The 12,863-nt window shown below is 41.7% G+C and overlaps 1 protein-coding gene across 1 annotated transcript; it reads right to left on the bottom strand.

The window, feature by feature from the left end:
* Window positions 1-8,119: 8,119 nt before the first annotated feature.
* Window positions 8,120-12,046, bottom strand: pim1 (Pim-1 proto-oncogene, serine/threonine kinase). The gene is made up of 6 exons (XM_088291714.1): window positions 11,606-12,046; window positions 11,292-11,392; window positions 11,154-11,204; window positions 10,686-11,052; window positions 9,574-9,750; window positions 8,120-9,483 (listed from the first exon to the last, which is right to left on the bottom strand). The coding sequence occupies exons 1-6, from the start codon at window positions 11,676-11,678 to the stop codon at window positions 9,269-9,271; spliced, it is 984 nt and encodes a 327-aa protein (XP_088147840.1). The 5' UTR covers window positions 11,679-12,046; the 3' UTR covers window positions 8,120-9,268.
* Between the last annotated feature and the right edge of the window lie 817 nt (window positions 12,047-12,863).

Here is a 12,863-nt window from a genome sequence, read left to right as displayed (position 1 = left end):
TGAGGTGAAACTCAATAGTCCCACCCAGATTCCTCCATGTGGACGAGTAACCCGAAACAGGTCAACCTGGCTGACCTGGTTGCAAGCCTGCTTGACTACTTTGTTGTTCTCTATTCGTCACAAAGCTCGCCGGAAGGGCTGGTCCCAAACATAATCAGATACTTTGGAACGTGTAATGCATTTGGTCGTTATTATTATTAAGTCATCCTTCGAGGAACAGTTCATAGTGTGCGTTACAGTTAGCAAAAATGATTTGAAGCCTGGTTTTCAAGCTTTTGAGTTTGTGTTTATTCATTGAATTGAAATGGATCATCCATATTTCCCGAACAAGCTAAGTTTTTGCATTTTCAATCATATTTTGTTTGAGATAAATCAATAAAAAACTAATGATTTTAAATACATTTCATTTTTGGACAATTTCCAAACAAGTCGTCTAAGGACATCTGGTACTGCTTGTTTAACCGGGAGCAACTGCGCTGGCATGACTGTCTTACAAAGGCATCAGACTAATTACATCAAGCTCATGAGATTTTTTTTACATGCCAATAAAGCTTTTTAATTTCACTTTATACTGAGTTGTTCCATCGGCTAATGGATGGAGACTATATTTATGAACACAACAGCAACTTCAGTCATTGTAGATCATCTTTTCGTGGGGGGAATCATAACACATTCTCCCGCAAATGATTGAGAGATGGGTATGTTTGGCACAAACTCAACTCTCCTCACCCCCAAAAGGACACAATACCTACAGTGAAGCATTTTGGAGGAAGCATCATGCTTTTGTTTCTTCAACTGGAACTGGGACATTAAACACATTGGAACGAATTAGGAAATATTTTAAATAGCAGGTTCAATTAGAAAGCAAAATAAAGGAAAAGCCTACTGGAACAGCTGAAATTTACTTGAGGTAAATTATAGGCACTAAATGGTGGCAGGTGTGTGCTGACTCTCATTTACCTTGAGTGTAAATTTGACCGTTGATCTTCTAATTGTAAGCAGCTGGCAAACTGATGTCCGTATACTGCGTAAAACTTTCATTGGAGGTTTACGTTCATACGAGTAGATTTTTTTCCCCCTTGCTTACAGTGTATGAGACTGCACGCAGAAACAAACGTGACCCATCATGAATGCCAAACAGAGGCTTTTCTGTCCTGATCTAAATACCTGGCTTCTTCAAGCTCCCATTCCCATAACCTTTCACTTTTCACAAAGTGCTGCCTCCCCATCCCGCAGCCTATCAGCTGCTCAGGGAACTGGCCAAAGACAGAGTCAGGGTCACTTCTGGCTCAGACAACGCACTCCCCACTACCTTGGAAACCCAACAGGCATCCTGGAAACAAACAGAGACACACTGAGCTACTGCAATCACTTCCTGGACTCCCATAGAAGCCTGCCAGACCTGGGAAAACGGCTCACTACTAATTCTAAACCAAGGCCCCAAAAAAAAGGGAAAAAAAACCGTTCATAATTAAGTATTGGCCATTTTTAGGCAATTTTTACTTTGGCTTCACCCTGTTTTGCTCTTGGACATTAATGTGGTGACCCCACACTAGTCAGCATTATCAAAATGCGATCACGTCTGATGTTTCTTGAGTACATTTTATGTTCTTATCATCTAAAGCAAAAAAAAAGGTCTGTAATATTCCAATGAATAGTCACTATTAATATATCTTTAAACATGTCAGTGGGTCTCAGACCAATAGATTGCCCCCATTTAAAATAAGAAAATTTATCAAAAAGAATGTCTCAACTTAAGGTACAAGAATCATGGAATGGATGGAAATCACAAAAGCGTTCTTCTATCTATTGAATGGCACTCTTCATGAAACTAAATCATTATTATTTCTGCAATCTCAGAAATTAACCCAAACTCATAAAACCCCAAGAAAGAAGTGTTAGGAGCAACAGTCAAATAGTAGAGCAATATTGATGGCTAAAATGTAAGGATGATGATGCTAAAATCGGAAATGGAAGTGATCATGACATTGGCATCTGTCCTGGCAGCAAAGTCACAAGTTTCACTAAGTCCCAGGCAGTAGAGATTACTACTTTGCATGTTTTGGGCTTTTCCGCATTTGATTATATTTACAGTTTATTATTAGCAGGAGTTACCTCACCTTCATACTTTAAGAGTAATGACCAATGTTGATTCTGGAACTATTTAATTAAACGACATTCAATATCTGAAAATGGAGGATGGCGAGCTTGCTGAAGCAAATTGTCCTCTACCTGATCGCCTTCATACAGCAAGACCAATCTATTGATTTGCATATGCAGTAAGTTAACACAGGGCACAAGTAAACATACTATACTACAAGACTAAAGATGGAAATGTATATTAAACGTGTCACAATTTTATCGGGGCACGATCATTTTCATAAAATGTTCAGGTTTTCTACCTGCCTATTTCAATTGTAGTATTGTATTTGTTTTTCTTTTGCATGGCCCTCAAACTCTCATACCAAAACTCTAAATCAACTGGATGCCTACCATAAATGCCACATTCGCATTCATTACAAGTCAGACAAAATTATATCAAATGTTATATATGTATACTCAATACATAATATTATACTTATATAGAAATAATAACAAGAAATACTAACAAATAGATAAAAGTGTTGCAGAATTGAAAATCCCCAACGTGCGCATATGACCTTTGGTTCCCATGTTGTCGCATAGGAGCTTCTGCCTGTTTTTCTGGGAAAAACGTCATGGAATGAAATGTGTGGGAATTCTCCCTGGCTTGAAACAGGATCACTTTGTTTTTCCAAATCTTCACACATGTGCCAAACCCACAAGATACCTTCATCTCACAGACCTCCTCGCATCTTCCGTGCCCAGACACGTTGGACATGGAGGTGCCGGGGAAGGCCTCGGCCCGTGGGACCCGGCGTCTGAGTGCTGAGGTGGGGCAGAGAGTCGTTTCTCAGTGCCTGAGTCACTCACTGCTCGCATGTTAAAACAAATTCTTACATTCGTGTGAATACAAGTGCAGGAGGATGACTGCCGGCCATCTTCTCATGCAGATGAAGCGGAGACGTTGATGCATTCCTACATAATGAGACAATGAATAAGAGCATCCGTTGATGAGTAAAATGTGCTTTGTCTTGGTTGCTTTGATTAAAATCTCACTCTGCTCTTTTTTACTTTGCACTGAATTTACGCAATGTAACAGTTGTCTTGCAAAAAGACCAAACGAGCTACGTGTGAAATGGACGAAAGTGTGGAACTGCCAATGTAGCGTACATTTTTTTGCCTAGAAATGCGTCCTGTACTTGCAAAGATGGCTAAATGTACTTGTGGGCTAAAATAATTTTTTTTGTATTTTTTTTTTTAACTCAAACATGCGCAAGTCAATACCATGTGGCATTATGGGGAAAACATGCTACATTTATAGTGAGTGCTTACGAACGTATTTGTCAGTTAAAATGTTTTACAGCACATTGGCAGTTCCATGCTTCCGTAAAAAAACCGCAACATTTATTGGAAAACAGAAAATACAAGAAAACTGCATAAATCTTGCTCAAACAGACATTTTTATGACTGCAATTTACAAGAATCACTAGACCGACTGGCTGTGAAAAAAAATACGGAGTTTGCTATTTAAAACTTCAAACTGAAGCTGTCATGTGACTGATGTTTTTGAGTTAAAGTGCAAAGGTCACGGGTTCAGGTCTCAAAGAGGGAATAAAATATGTGAGCGTTGCTTTAAGATGATGCCGCAACATGTTCTCACGAAAACCAAATTTATGATTTTTTTTTTAACAGCATGGTCACAACTGTATCCGATCTCAAATATACACATTTTCTGGGGCGTTTTTCTGTTTTCCACTCATACTAATCGCTACAAACTAATCAAGTATTTCATCAACCTGTAGGTGTGATGATTGCATCGTAATCGATGATTATATCTCATTATCAGTTTGAATCTGTGACATAACACTTTACATTGACAGAAAGCTCTTCTTCTTTTTAAACATTATTTAGGTTCAAAACAGCAACTGACTAAAAACGTCACTCCATCTGCTCATCCATTTTCTACAACACAGAACTGATCGCCATTCAATTAAAGGGAACAAATAGACAAATAACCATTAAAGCCGCTCGCTAAATTAGAGTGCCTAATTATCCTAGAATGTGTTCGGAATGTGGAAGGAATCCAGACTACCTGGAAAGAAAACAATGCAACCTATGTCACACATGAGGGTTAATCAGCCGTTGGTTCGGTTCCCACTATGTCTACCCTGTGACTGGCTGGCAACAGTTCAGGGCCGCCGCGCCGGATCATCACGTTGTCGTCGTGCGGTGGCAGAGTACCCATACGGGGAAACCAAGAATGATCCAAAAACCCGGCGTCCGAACCGAAACTCTGTTTCGCTCCCGGACCCACACCTCTATGAATAGAGTTGTAGCCATACGAAACTTACTTACCAGCCGTTGACTAATAATAGATTCAAATGAGTGCACACAACGAGCAGTCAGAGTGTTTTCAACAAAAAGCCTTGCACTAATTTGTAACATTGGGATGTGTGTGGTTGCTCTGCTTGATTCAGTTGAGGTGACACACCATCTGTCTCAGACTAAGGAGTATCTAGAAGTAGTGATTTGGTGATGTACAAAGGCTTTGTCATTGGTTTAAAACAGGAGCAATCATGTTTTCATCCCGAGACACAATGAGGAGACTCTTGTGGGTCCTCATATGTTTCTCTTTTACAACTGGCAGATGTGCCAAGCCATTCAAAAAAGACACGTTTACTGGAATATTTTACTGATAACATTGTATTCTACATTTATGATTACAATTTAATTGGCCCGCCTTATGTTCGCTTCACTGGCGCACCAAAAATGTTCATGATGGTGTTCAAAAGGACCATGCGTATATTGAACATTATTGAAGTATAACATTGTTTCAATGATTGTTCTTTTCATTTGTTGTTTCCGTGACTATTGGAACATCTCCAAATTATTATAATATCCTAGGAATATAAAACAGTATAACACTATTAGTTGTGTTCTACTTGTGGGCTGGAGCATTTTAAATGGACATCGCTGCCCCCCTTCTATTGTCCTCAGTCACTTGTCATAATTCCTCCAAAAATTCTATGAATATATAATAAACAGGGAAAAAATGGCGCCCTAAATAGAATAAATAGTTTAGTCCATTATAAACGCGGTTTATCATAGCTGACCCACATTATGATCGATATGTTTATCAATTAACCAAATATCGGAAATAGTAAAATTAATGCAACAAACGAATGATTGATTACAGGATTCTCAATAATTATGTGGATAAAAATTAATTGACAATAGTTGAAACAATTATGTGAAGAAAAAGTTACTTGCGCAGTTTCTTATCTTTGCAAAGAGGTCAGACAATTTCACATGGAGATATGCAGTTGAGGTTTTTACCAAGAGGGCCTTTCAAACGTTGGATTTTATACCTTCCTGCTTGTAAATTGTTCAGACTTGTAAAGATAATGTGAGAATAGACAGACAATGAGACAGACGGAAAACACACAGCACCCCAGGATTCAAGGGGCAGGTCACAAGGGAAAAATCCACTCTCCACCTTTCACAAACATTCTTGATCAGACAAACTGGACACTCTCTTGAATAATAACAAGTGTGATTCACTATTGAAGCTACGGCAACACACGGGAATGTCTTTTTCTTGAAAATGTTCACTACGATAATATAAATGTTTGACAGGCCCGATTAAGAAAAGAACAGGCCATATGTGGCACGAGGGCCATACTTTACCCAACCCTGCTCATTATGCTGTCCAAGGGCAACAAAAAAGAAATCCGCTAGGATTTACTAATAATCAGATTTAACAGACACTGAAGCACAATCCGCAAAAACAAAAAAAGATATACAGCATATAGACATAGATGTTTCCCAGTATAAGTCACACACTGACGCATGATTTGGCATCTTTCAAGGAATAGTCGCCATGCAAGCAGAAAGGGGAAGGAGGGCATGGAGACAGCGCGATAAGAGGGTCAAAGTGATGAGCGATGTTTCCGTCAGTATTACCCAATCTAACAGTCGGGACAGATGAGTGGCTGATTATGCAACTGAGGAACGAGCACTTACTACATGACTTACGGGAAGAGGACAGACATGATCAGCTGCTGGACAACACTCTCACTGATTAAAAATGCAAGGAAGAAGATACGGCACACTGTAATAAGATAACTGCAAACACCACATTATTTATCATTATAATCCAGGTGTCTTTTTTTCTGAAAGCTACTCGTGTTCTATTTTAGTGATGACTCATTTCTAAACTAGGTGTGCGATAAGCGGTCACATACTTCCATCAGTTTACTGGCATACATTTGTGATATGGCGCACGGTTTCTGCGAATGACAGAGGAAATGAACCTCGGAGACATTCACAGAAAAAAACTGTGGTGCGATGCAGCTTGTGCGGCTTCCAAACGGCGGTGCAAAAAACAAACAAACAAACATGTTTTGGATTTTTGCTCATTGCTTGGGTCTCTAGTGATGAGTTTAACTGTCCCCAAATCAGACATGAAAATACTGGACAAAATACAATACAATATTGGTACTGGTTAACATGAGGTTCAGGGTCCAAATCTCAGGTCCACTCCTACCGTGTGGAGTATGAAACTGAACTGTCGTACGGTGAGCGTTCAGCACCGAGACTTCACGAGTGGCAATCGCTGGTTTTGCATCAATTGAACATTGAAATTGTTAGTGAATGATGTGGTAACATTTCAGGTATACTGTAATTGACAATCAAAATTACACGAGCCCTCACAGAAATCTGTTTTTTTTTTCAGTTTCTAAGCTAACTGCCAATTCAAACCAACAGCCCCATTGGCAGACCTCAGTCTGAAGGGGGGCACATGAAATGCATGGGGGGGGACAGTTATTATGACAGACAGTACTCAATTTGTTTAATATTTTTGATGGTGCGTTCATCTATGAATGCAGTGAGAAAGTGCGCGGTCAATTGTCTTGAATGGCACCTTTTGGGACACCCACAAACAAGTAGTACGGCTGATAATTTACATAAATTTACATACATATACATATGTTGCATTCGAGGAAGGTAGGAAGTTATATAGATCCCACTTGGATTGTCCCAGTTCCGACTTCAAAGGGTTCCAGGCAAATATAAACAACAAAGATGGATGATTCTGATGAATTGTTTTTTTTTTGTTCTGGTTCATCGCAACACATTTGGACTTTTAGCAAACCTTCCTTCATAATTTCCTTTGTTTATATAAATCAAGGAATATTTTATGTATTATACAGCATTTCATACATTTCGCCGAATAAATTAACGCCGGAAGATAGTGGTCTATCTTAATGCTTATCCTGTTGTGTGAGGTATTGCCATTTGTGTTCATCTGAATGGCTTGTCCTCACAAGAGTCGCGGGTGTGCTCGAGCTAATTCTAGCTGCATTTGGGCGAGAGGCGGGGTACACCCGAAACTGGTTGCCAGCCAATCCCAGGGCACAAACAGACAAGCAACAATCCACACTCATATTCATACCTAAGTGCAATTTAGAGTTTTCTATCAAGCTACCAAGCATGTCTTTGACACCGGTGAGGTTGTTTGGAGGAGTCATTGGGTGCATGGTGACTGATTAAATGTGCAGCCCTCGTCTGTTCAGGTGAGCAGCTTCATAGCCCACTGGTGTCTAGATTAACTACACGAGCGTTGTGAGTACACAACATTGAGCTTGTTAGTGAGATTACCACATGGGGCCACGCCACTGCAATCTCACTTGATTACTTCACACCTCCTAAACAATGCAACGTGGCCACATATTTGATTATATGCTCTGCTTGTGGATGCCACAATGCTGTAAAACGTATTTAAGGCAAATCCATGTTTGACGCAACTGGCTCGTTACAGTAAATGTAGGCTCACTATTTGGCAAACAAGGTTACTGCAGCTGTTATCTAATCACTCAGTCACTAAAATGTATGTTTTAATAAACAATTTAAGAAAATATCATTTCCTATAAACTCAGGCAAACCCTATTGTAAAGTAGTACCCAAAATGTTAATCACGTCATATACATCTATAATCTGTCCAAGGTGTACTGAAGTAATACACAAGACTCAAGTCAACATTGTAACAAAAATATTTATTGAACTCGTGTAAAAAAATAATTTCTAACATAATTTACAATTCTAATCTGAATGGTTGAAGAAAATGAACAATCAAAGCTGCATTCAAATGAGGTTTCTTGCTTTCACATACACACAAACACACTGCATCCAACAGTTCATCAGTAGACGTTCAGTGTTCAAATACACTAACATGGAAGTGCTTTGGGAACTATTTACAAGTTATTTACAGGACATACACACACATGTGTCTGCTCTTTTATTACAAAACAAAATTCAAGCCATAATAAATATGGTCAAAAAATATTCTTGCTTTCGTCTCTTAAATAATGGCGGGCCCTTCAGCGACTGTGGAATGAAACATGAACAGCCGTAATTCTTCTCATAAATAAAATAAATAAAATCTAGATAAGAAGCTTGTCGCAGAAAAAAAAATAAATACCATATTATACAATTCATGCCTCCCACCAAATGTTTAAGACCTATGTGAGGCACTGTTTTGACATATTCTTTTCAGATTGTGAAAGAGAGCGGAGGATGGTGCATTTGGGTATGGTTGACTTTGCAATGAGGAGTTGAAGTTCAGGGTGTGGATTTACACATGAAGGAAGGAAGGAAGGAGCAAGGCAGATGCTGTGGTTACGAAGCGGGTGAGGTCAGTACAGTGTTGTTGTTTGCACAGGATGGTGCCAGAGCCGTGAGGTACGACTGGTTGCCAATGAGATTGGATTGAGCAGTAGTAGAGCTAGTAGTGGTTGCGACGTAACGGCATAGGCTTCACTGATCTAGGCCCATGAGTGGAAAAAATAAGATAAAGCCTTGAGCATAGTAAAAAATTAAAGACTATCAAGAACATTAGCCTTTTTTTTTTTGCATTCCAAATATTCAAGTATTTCCAGGTAACCCATCCCCCCACCCACCCCAAACAGTCTCATAAGGCACTTTAAAGAACAAATCTGCAGCAGAGTGGTTACATAACTCGCACTCTCCTGGCAACGTGCTGTTCGGCAAGCAAAGCACGCCCTCCTACAGGCTAACAATCAGGCATCAGAGCCCATGAAGATCGATGGTCTGATGTGGTCACAGGGAGTAAATCAAGTGAGGCACGAGGATGGCGAGGTTCCGAACATGCTGCTTTTCTCCACCGTCACAGCGCCACGGTCACAGAGGTCGATGTGAAGGCCGAGGGCTCGTGGCTGATGCTGTGCAACTTGATCTCTGTGCTCGATTTGTCCGTTTGTGGCGCGGGCGGCAGCGTCGAAGACGACGTGCTCTGCATCCACGAGTGGTTGATGATGTCGTCAAAGGATGGCCGATCGGCTTGCCGCAAAGACAGGCACCACTTGATCAGCTGCTGGCACTCTGCAGGAGGAAGGGCAACAATTTGGTTAGTCACATTAATGTAACATGTGAGAAATCACAAATATGTTCATTGCCGTGTGCGCATCTTACCGGCGGAGATTCTCCTCCTGAAAAGGACCTGCCCTCGGAGGATCTCCTCGTCGTGTTCGAAGGGGATGTCTCCACACACCATGTCGTATAGCAACACACCCAGCGACCAAACTGTGGCCGAGCGTCCCTGATAGCGGTGGTATTTGATCCATTCTGGTGGGCTATAAACCCGTGTGCCTTTAAAAAGAAAATAAAATTATGAGTACCCAGACAGTAATGACACTTACATAACAAATAGGTTTACAAAATTTGGGGAAATTTCAAAGCTAGAAATTTTTCATTGGGGTAAAACAGAACAAAGGTTGCCTATTAGTGGGGAACTTTAAAATAGTTGTGGAAATATACTTCATAATTATCTTGAATACCATCACCAGTGTTCATACAAGTGTGATGATACCTTGACTTGTGAATGCCCTAACATGACTTTTTTTTTGCCTAAAAGCCATCACTTGGTGGATGTTTTTTCTTTGTGTTATGAGCGCTCTATGCCACCGCTCAAGTTCAATGAAAATTAAGCACCAATCAAGGTGCTGCTTGTGGTTGTAGAGATGGTCTAATGTGTATGGATGTCTACTTACATGAAACAAATGTTAATATGAAATTAACTTTAATTAGCAGTTAATTCCCATGGAACATTTCCAGTTTTAAATATTTCCAAAATTCCCCATCTCAATTTCCTATTGAATTTTACCGTTAACTTTTAAGAAATGTTCCACCGCCCATTAAAATATCAATCCCTGGCTCATAACATTCCTTCCAAAATGAAAAAGTGTGTATCAGGTTAATCCTCTTTGCATGTGTTTTCTGCGCGCAGGTGCCAGGGAGCGTGACAAGACGTGAGTGCGTGAGCACTAAGAGCGAATATGTGTGGGCGGGGGAGCAGCCATGTGACTTTGTTTACAAACTTTGAGTTGTAAAAATACCCCTTTTGACCAATGGGAGGCGCCAAAGTGCCTGCATTATTTCTGGGTTCGTAATTGCGGGCTGGTACACGTATGATTCAAATTAAAAACATCAATTTAGCAATTTAAAATTAGAATAAAATGCAACCAGGATTATAAATGAGATAAATGAAAATATATTTTAGAAACATGTTGTTAGTGGCGCCTTACCATCAAAGTCTGTGTAAATGGTCTCCTTCAGCAGGGCTCCGGAGCCAAAGTCGATGAGTTTAATCTCTCCCGTCCGGAGGTCGATGAGGATGTTCTCGTCCTTGATGTCCCGGTGCACCACGCCACAGCTGTGACAATGACGCACGGCGTCGAGCACCTGGCGGAAAAAGCTGCGGGCCAGCTCCTCGGGCAGGGCGCCCTTCTCCGTGATGAAGTCAAACAAATCCTTGACGTTTTCGGGCCTCTCCATGACGATAATAAAGCTGTCCGCTCGCTCGAACCAGTCCAGCATTTTGATAACGCCCCTGAAGCCAGTTCCGACCTTCTTTAACAGCACAATCTCCATCGGGACCCTGGAGCCGTTGGGCTGGAGAAGAGGAGGGGGAGGAGGAGGTGTGCGCGTGAATTCACGTTGTTACAACATGGGATGAATCAGTAAATAAAGGGCGCATCATAGGCATCACTCACCAGCTCCCCCCACTCGGAGATGCGGTCCTTGGCGACATGTTTGACAGCCACCTGAGCAAAGCAAAATCATGGTTAAAAAAAATTAAAATTGATATGAACGGTATATAAGCAGTACTGGTAATCAATTGGAATACTGACCGGTGCTCCGTCTGACGCCCTCGTGCCGGAATACACAGTGCCGAAACCCCCGCTGCCCAACACCGCCCCAACCTGGTAGAGCTTCTCGAAGGGTTCCCTCGCTGCGCACACAAACACACACATCTACGGTTACAGTCAACCACCCAAATACCACCAAATTCTCCATAAAAGCGTATCCGTTACAATAGATTTGCAACATTTGACTTCGGGTCGTACATAAAAGTGGCGCCCTTGAGAGCGGGCTGCCATTACAGCGCTTCATCCTCCATGACGGCGCAAAAAAAAAAGAGAGCGAGAGAGAAGGGCGTTCTAACCTGGATGAACTTGCAGCTTAGCCGGCATGTCGCTGGAAATGTGGGCCAGGGAGTTGAGCTTGGAAAGCAGCATTCCTTTATTTCAAGTCCCCTCGAAAAATACAAGAACGATGCTGATCAGTCTTGGCTTTGCCGGGTTGGAGTTAAGATCCTGGTGCGGTTCTCCCGTGTCTGGTGCCCACGTCGCAGGAACAAAAATGCGCCAAGGATCCTTTCATCCGGATAGAGGGAAACCCGCTTTCGTTCCAAAAGGAAAACAACGAGTGGAGAATGTCGTCCGGGCGAGAGGCTGCGTGTTTGCGTTAACACCAAACGCACGTTCACAAGCCTCTCAGCGGTGTTTTGTAAACAAACGAGTACAAATCGGCGACATCAACAGACGGCGTAGCGAGTCCGAGGATCTCTCAGGCACCGGCTTTAGTAACATAAGGCGGGGGGAGGACACTTATAAGGCTGTAGTAATGGGCGTACCCAACCACGCCCCGTATCGCCCTTTTCTGCTCTGTCCACCAATAGGAAAGCGAGTTCTCCCTCCAAACTCACGTCAATCACCAGCATGAAAATACAGTGAACTCCGTAACCCAGCCCGCCAGACACAGACGTGGCGGGAATCAAAACGCGCCAAAATGGAGTGGGGGGTTGAATTAGGTGCTGTGGACTCACTTTGGAAAAGGAGGTGGAGAAGAAGGCCATTCAAATCTAAACACCACCCCTGCAAGCCACCCTCAGCGGGAAACTGACGACATTTTTTTTCGTGAGGACAGAGGAGCATACATGAAACAGAAACTCACGTGCTCCCTTCTTCAGTGCCTATTAAGTTACATACTTCAACCATAACACTTTATCATGTTTCCCTTAAACTTATACGTGTTTTTCCAAAGTGTAAATAGATAGTAGTACTGTATCTAGATTTGTAATGTTTACATTTCTGCTTTTAATAGTATAGCAACCGCGTGGCATAAACTGGGGGAAGTCCATCAACTGCATTCCAGCTATTCCAACCCCCTGCCATTTTCCTGATTGTTTCCACATTAAACACGGAGCTTTATTGGCTAAAGTGAAGTCCTGGACTATGGTCTTTATTTGAGTTGTCTGACAATGCCTCTTAAGCGGTTTGTGCATCAAAGAGCGGGGATGGGGCGGGGAGTGAATGGATGCATTCCACTCATTCTTTCAAATTGGGTGGCCGCGTTTGGAGCCGCTCACAGGATGTGGGAAACTGGAGATAAAAAGCTTTCCATTTACTCCCATCCCCCAC

Source organism: Idiotropiscis lumnitzeri, chromosome 3 (assembly GCF_059441095.1).
Source record: "Idiotropiscis lumnitzeri isolate Australia: NSW breed Sydney's pygmy pipehorse chromosome 3, RoL_Ilum_1.0, whole genome shotgun sequence".
NCBI classification, from domain to species: domain Eukaryota; kingdom Metazoa; phylum Chordata; class Actinopteri; order Syngnathiformes; family Syngnathidae; genus Idiotropiscis; species Idiotropiscis lumnitzeri.
Note: the sequence above shows the minus strand (reverse complement) of the source record. Positions and strands in the feature narration are given on the sequence as shown.

What these genes read in the sequence shown, in the direction of transcription:
- pim1 (XM_088291714.1), bottom strand. Translation starts at nt 11,678, where the DNA reads ATGCTGCTTTCCAAGCTCAACTCCCTGGCCCACATTTCCAGCGACATG. An exon ending in TAAGCTGCAAGTTCATCCAG is followed by an intron (nt 11,393 to 11,605) that starts GTTAGAACGCCC and finishes TTGTGTGCGCAG; the next exon opens with CGAGGGAACCCTTCGAGAAG. An exon ending in CAGGAGGAGAATCTCCGCCG is followed by an intron (nt 9,484 to 9,573) that starts GTAAGATGCGCA and finishes TTCCTCCTGCAG; the next exon opens with AGTGCCAGCAGCTGATCAAG.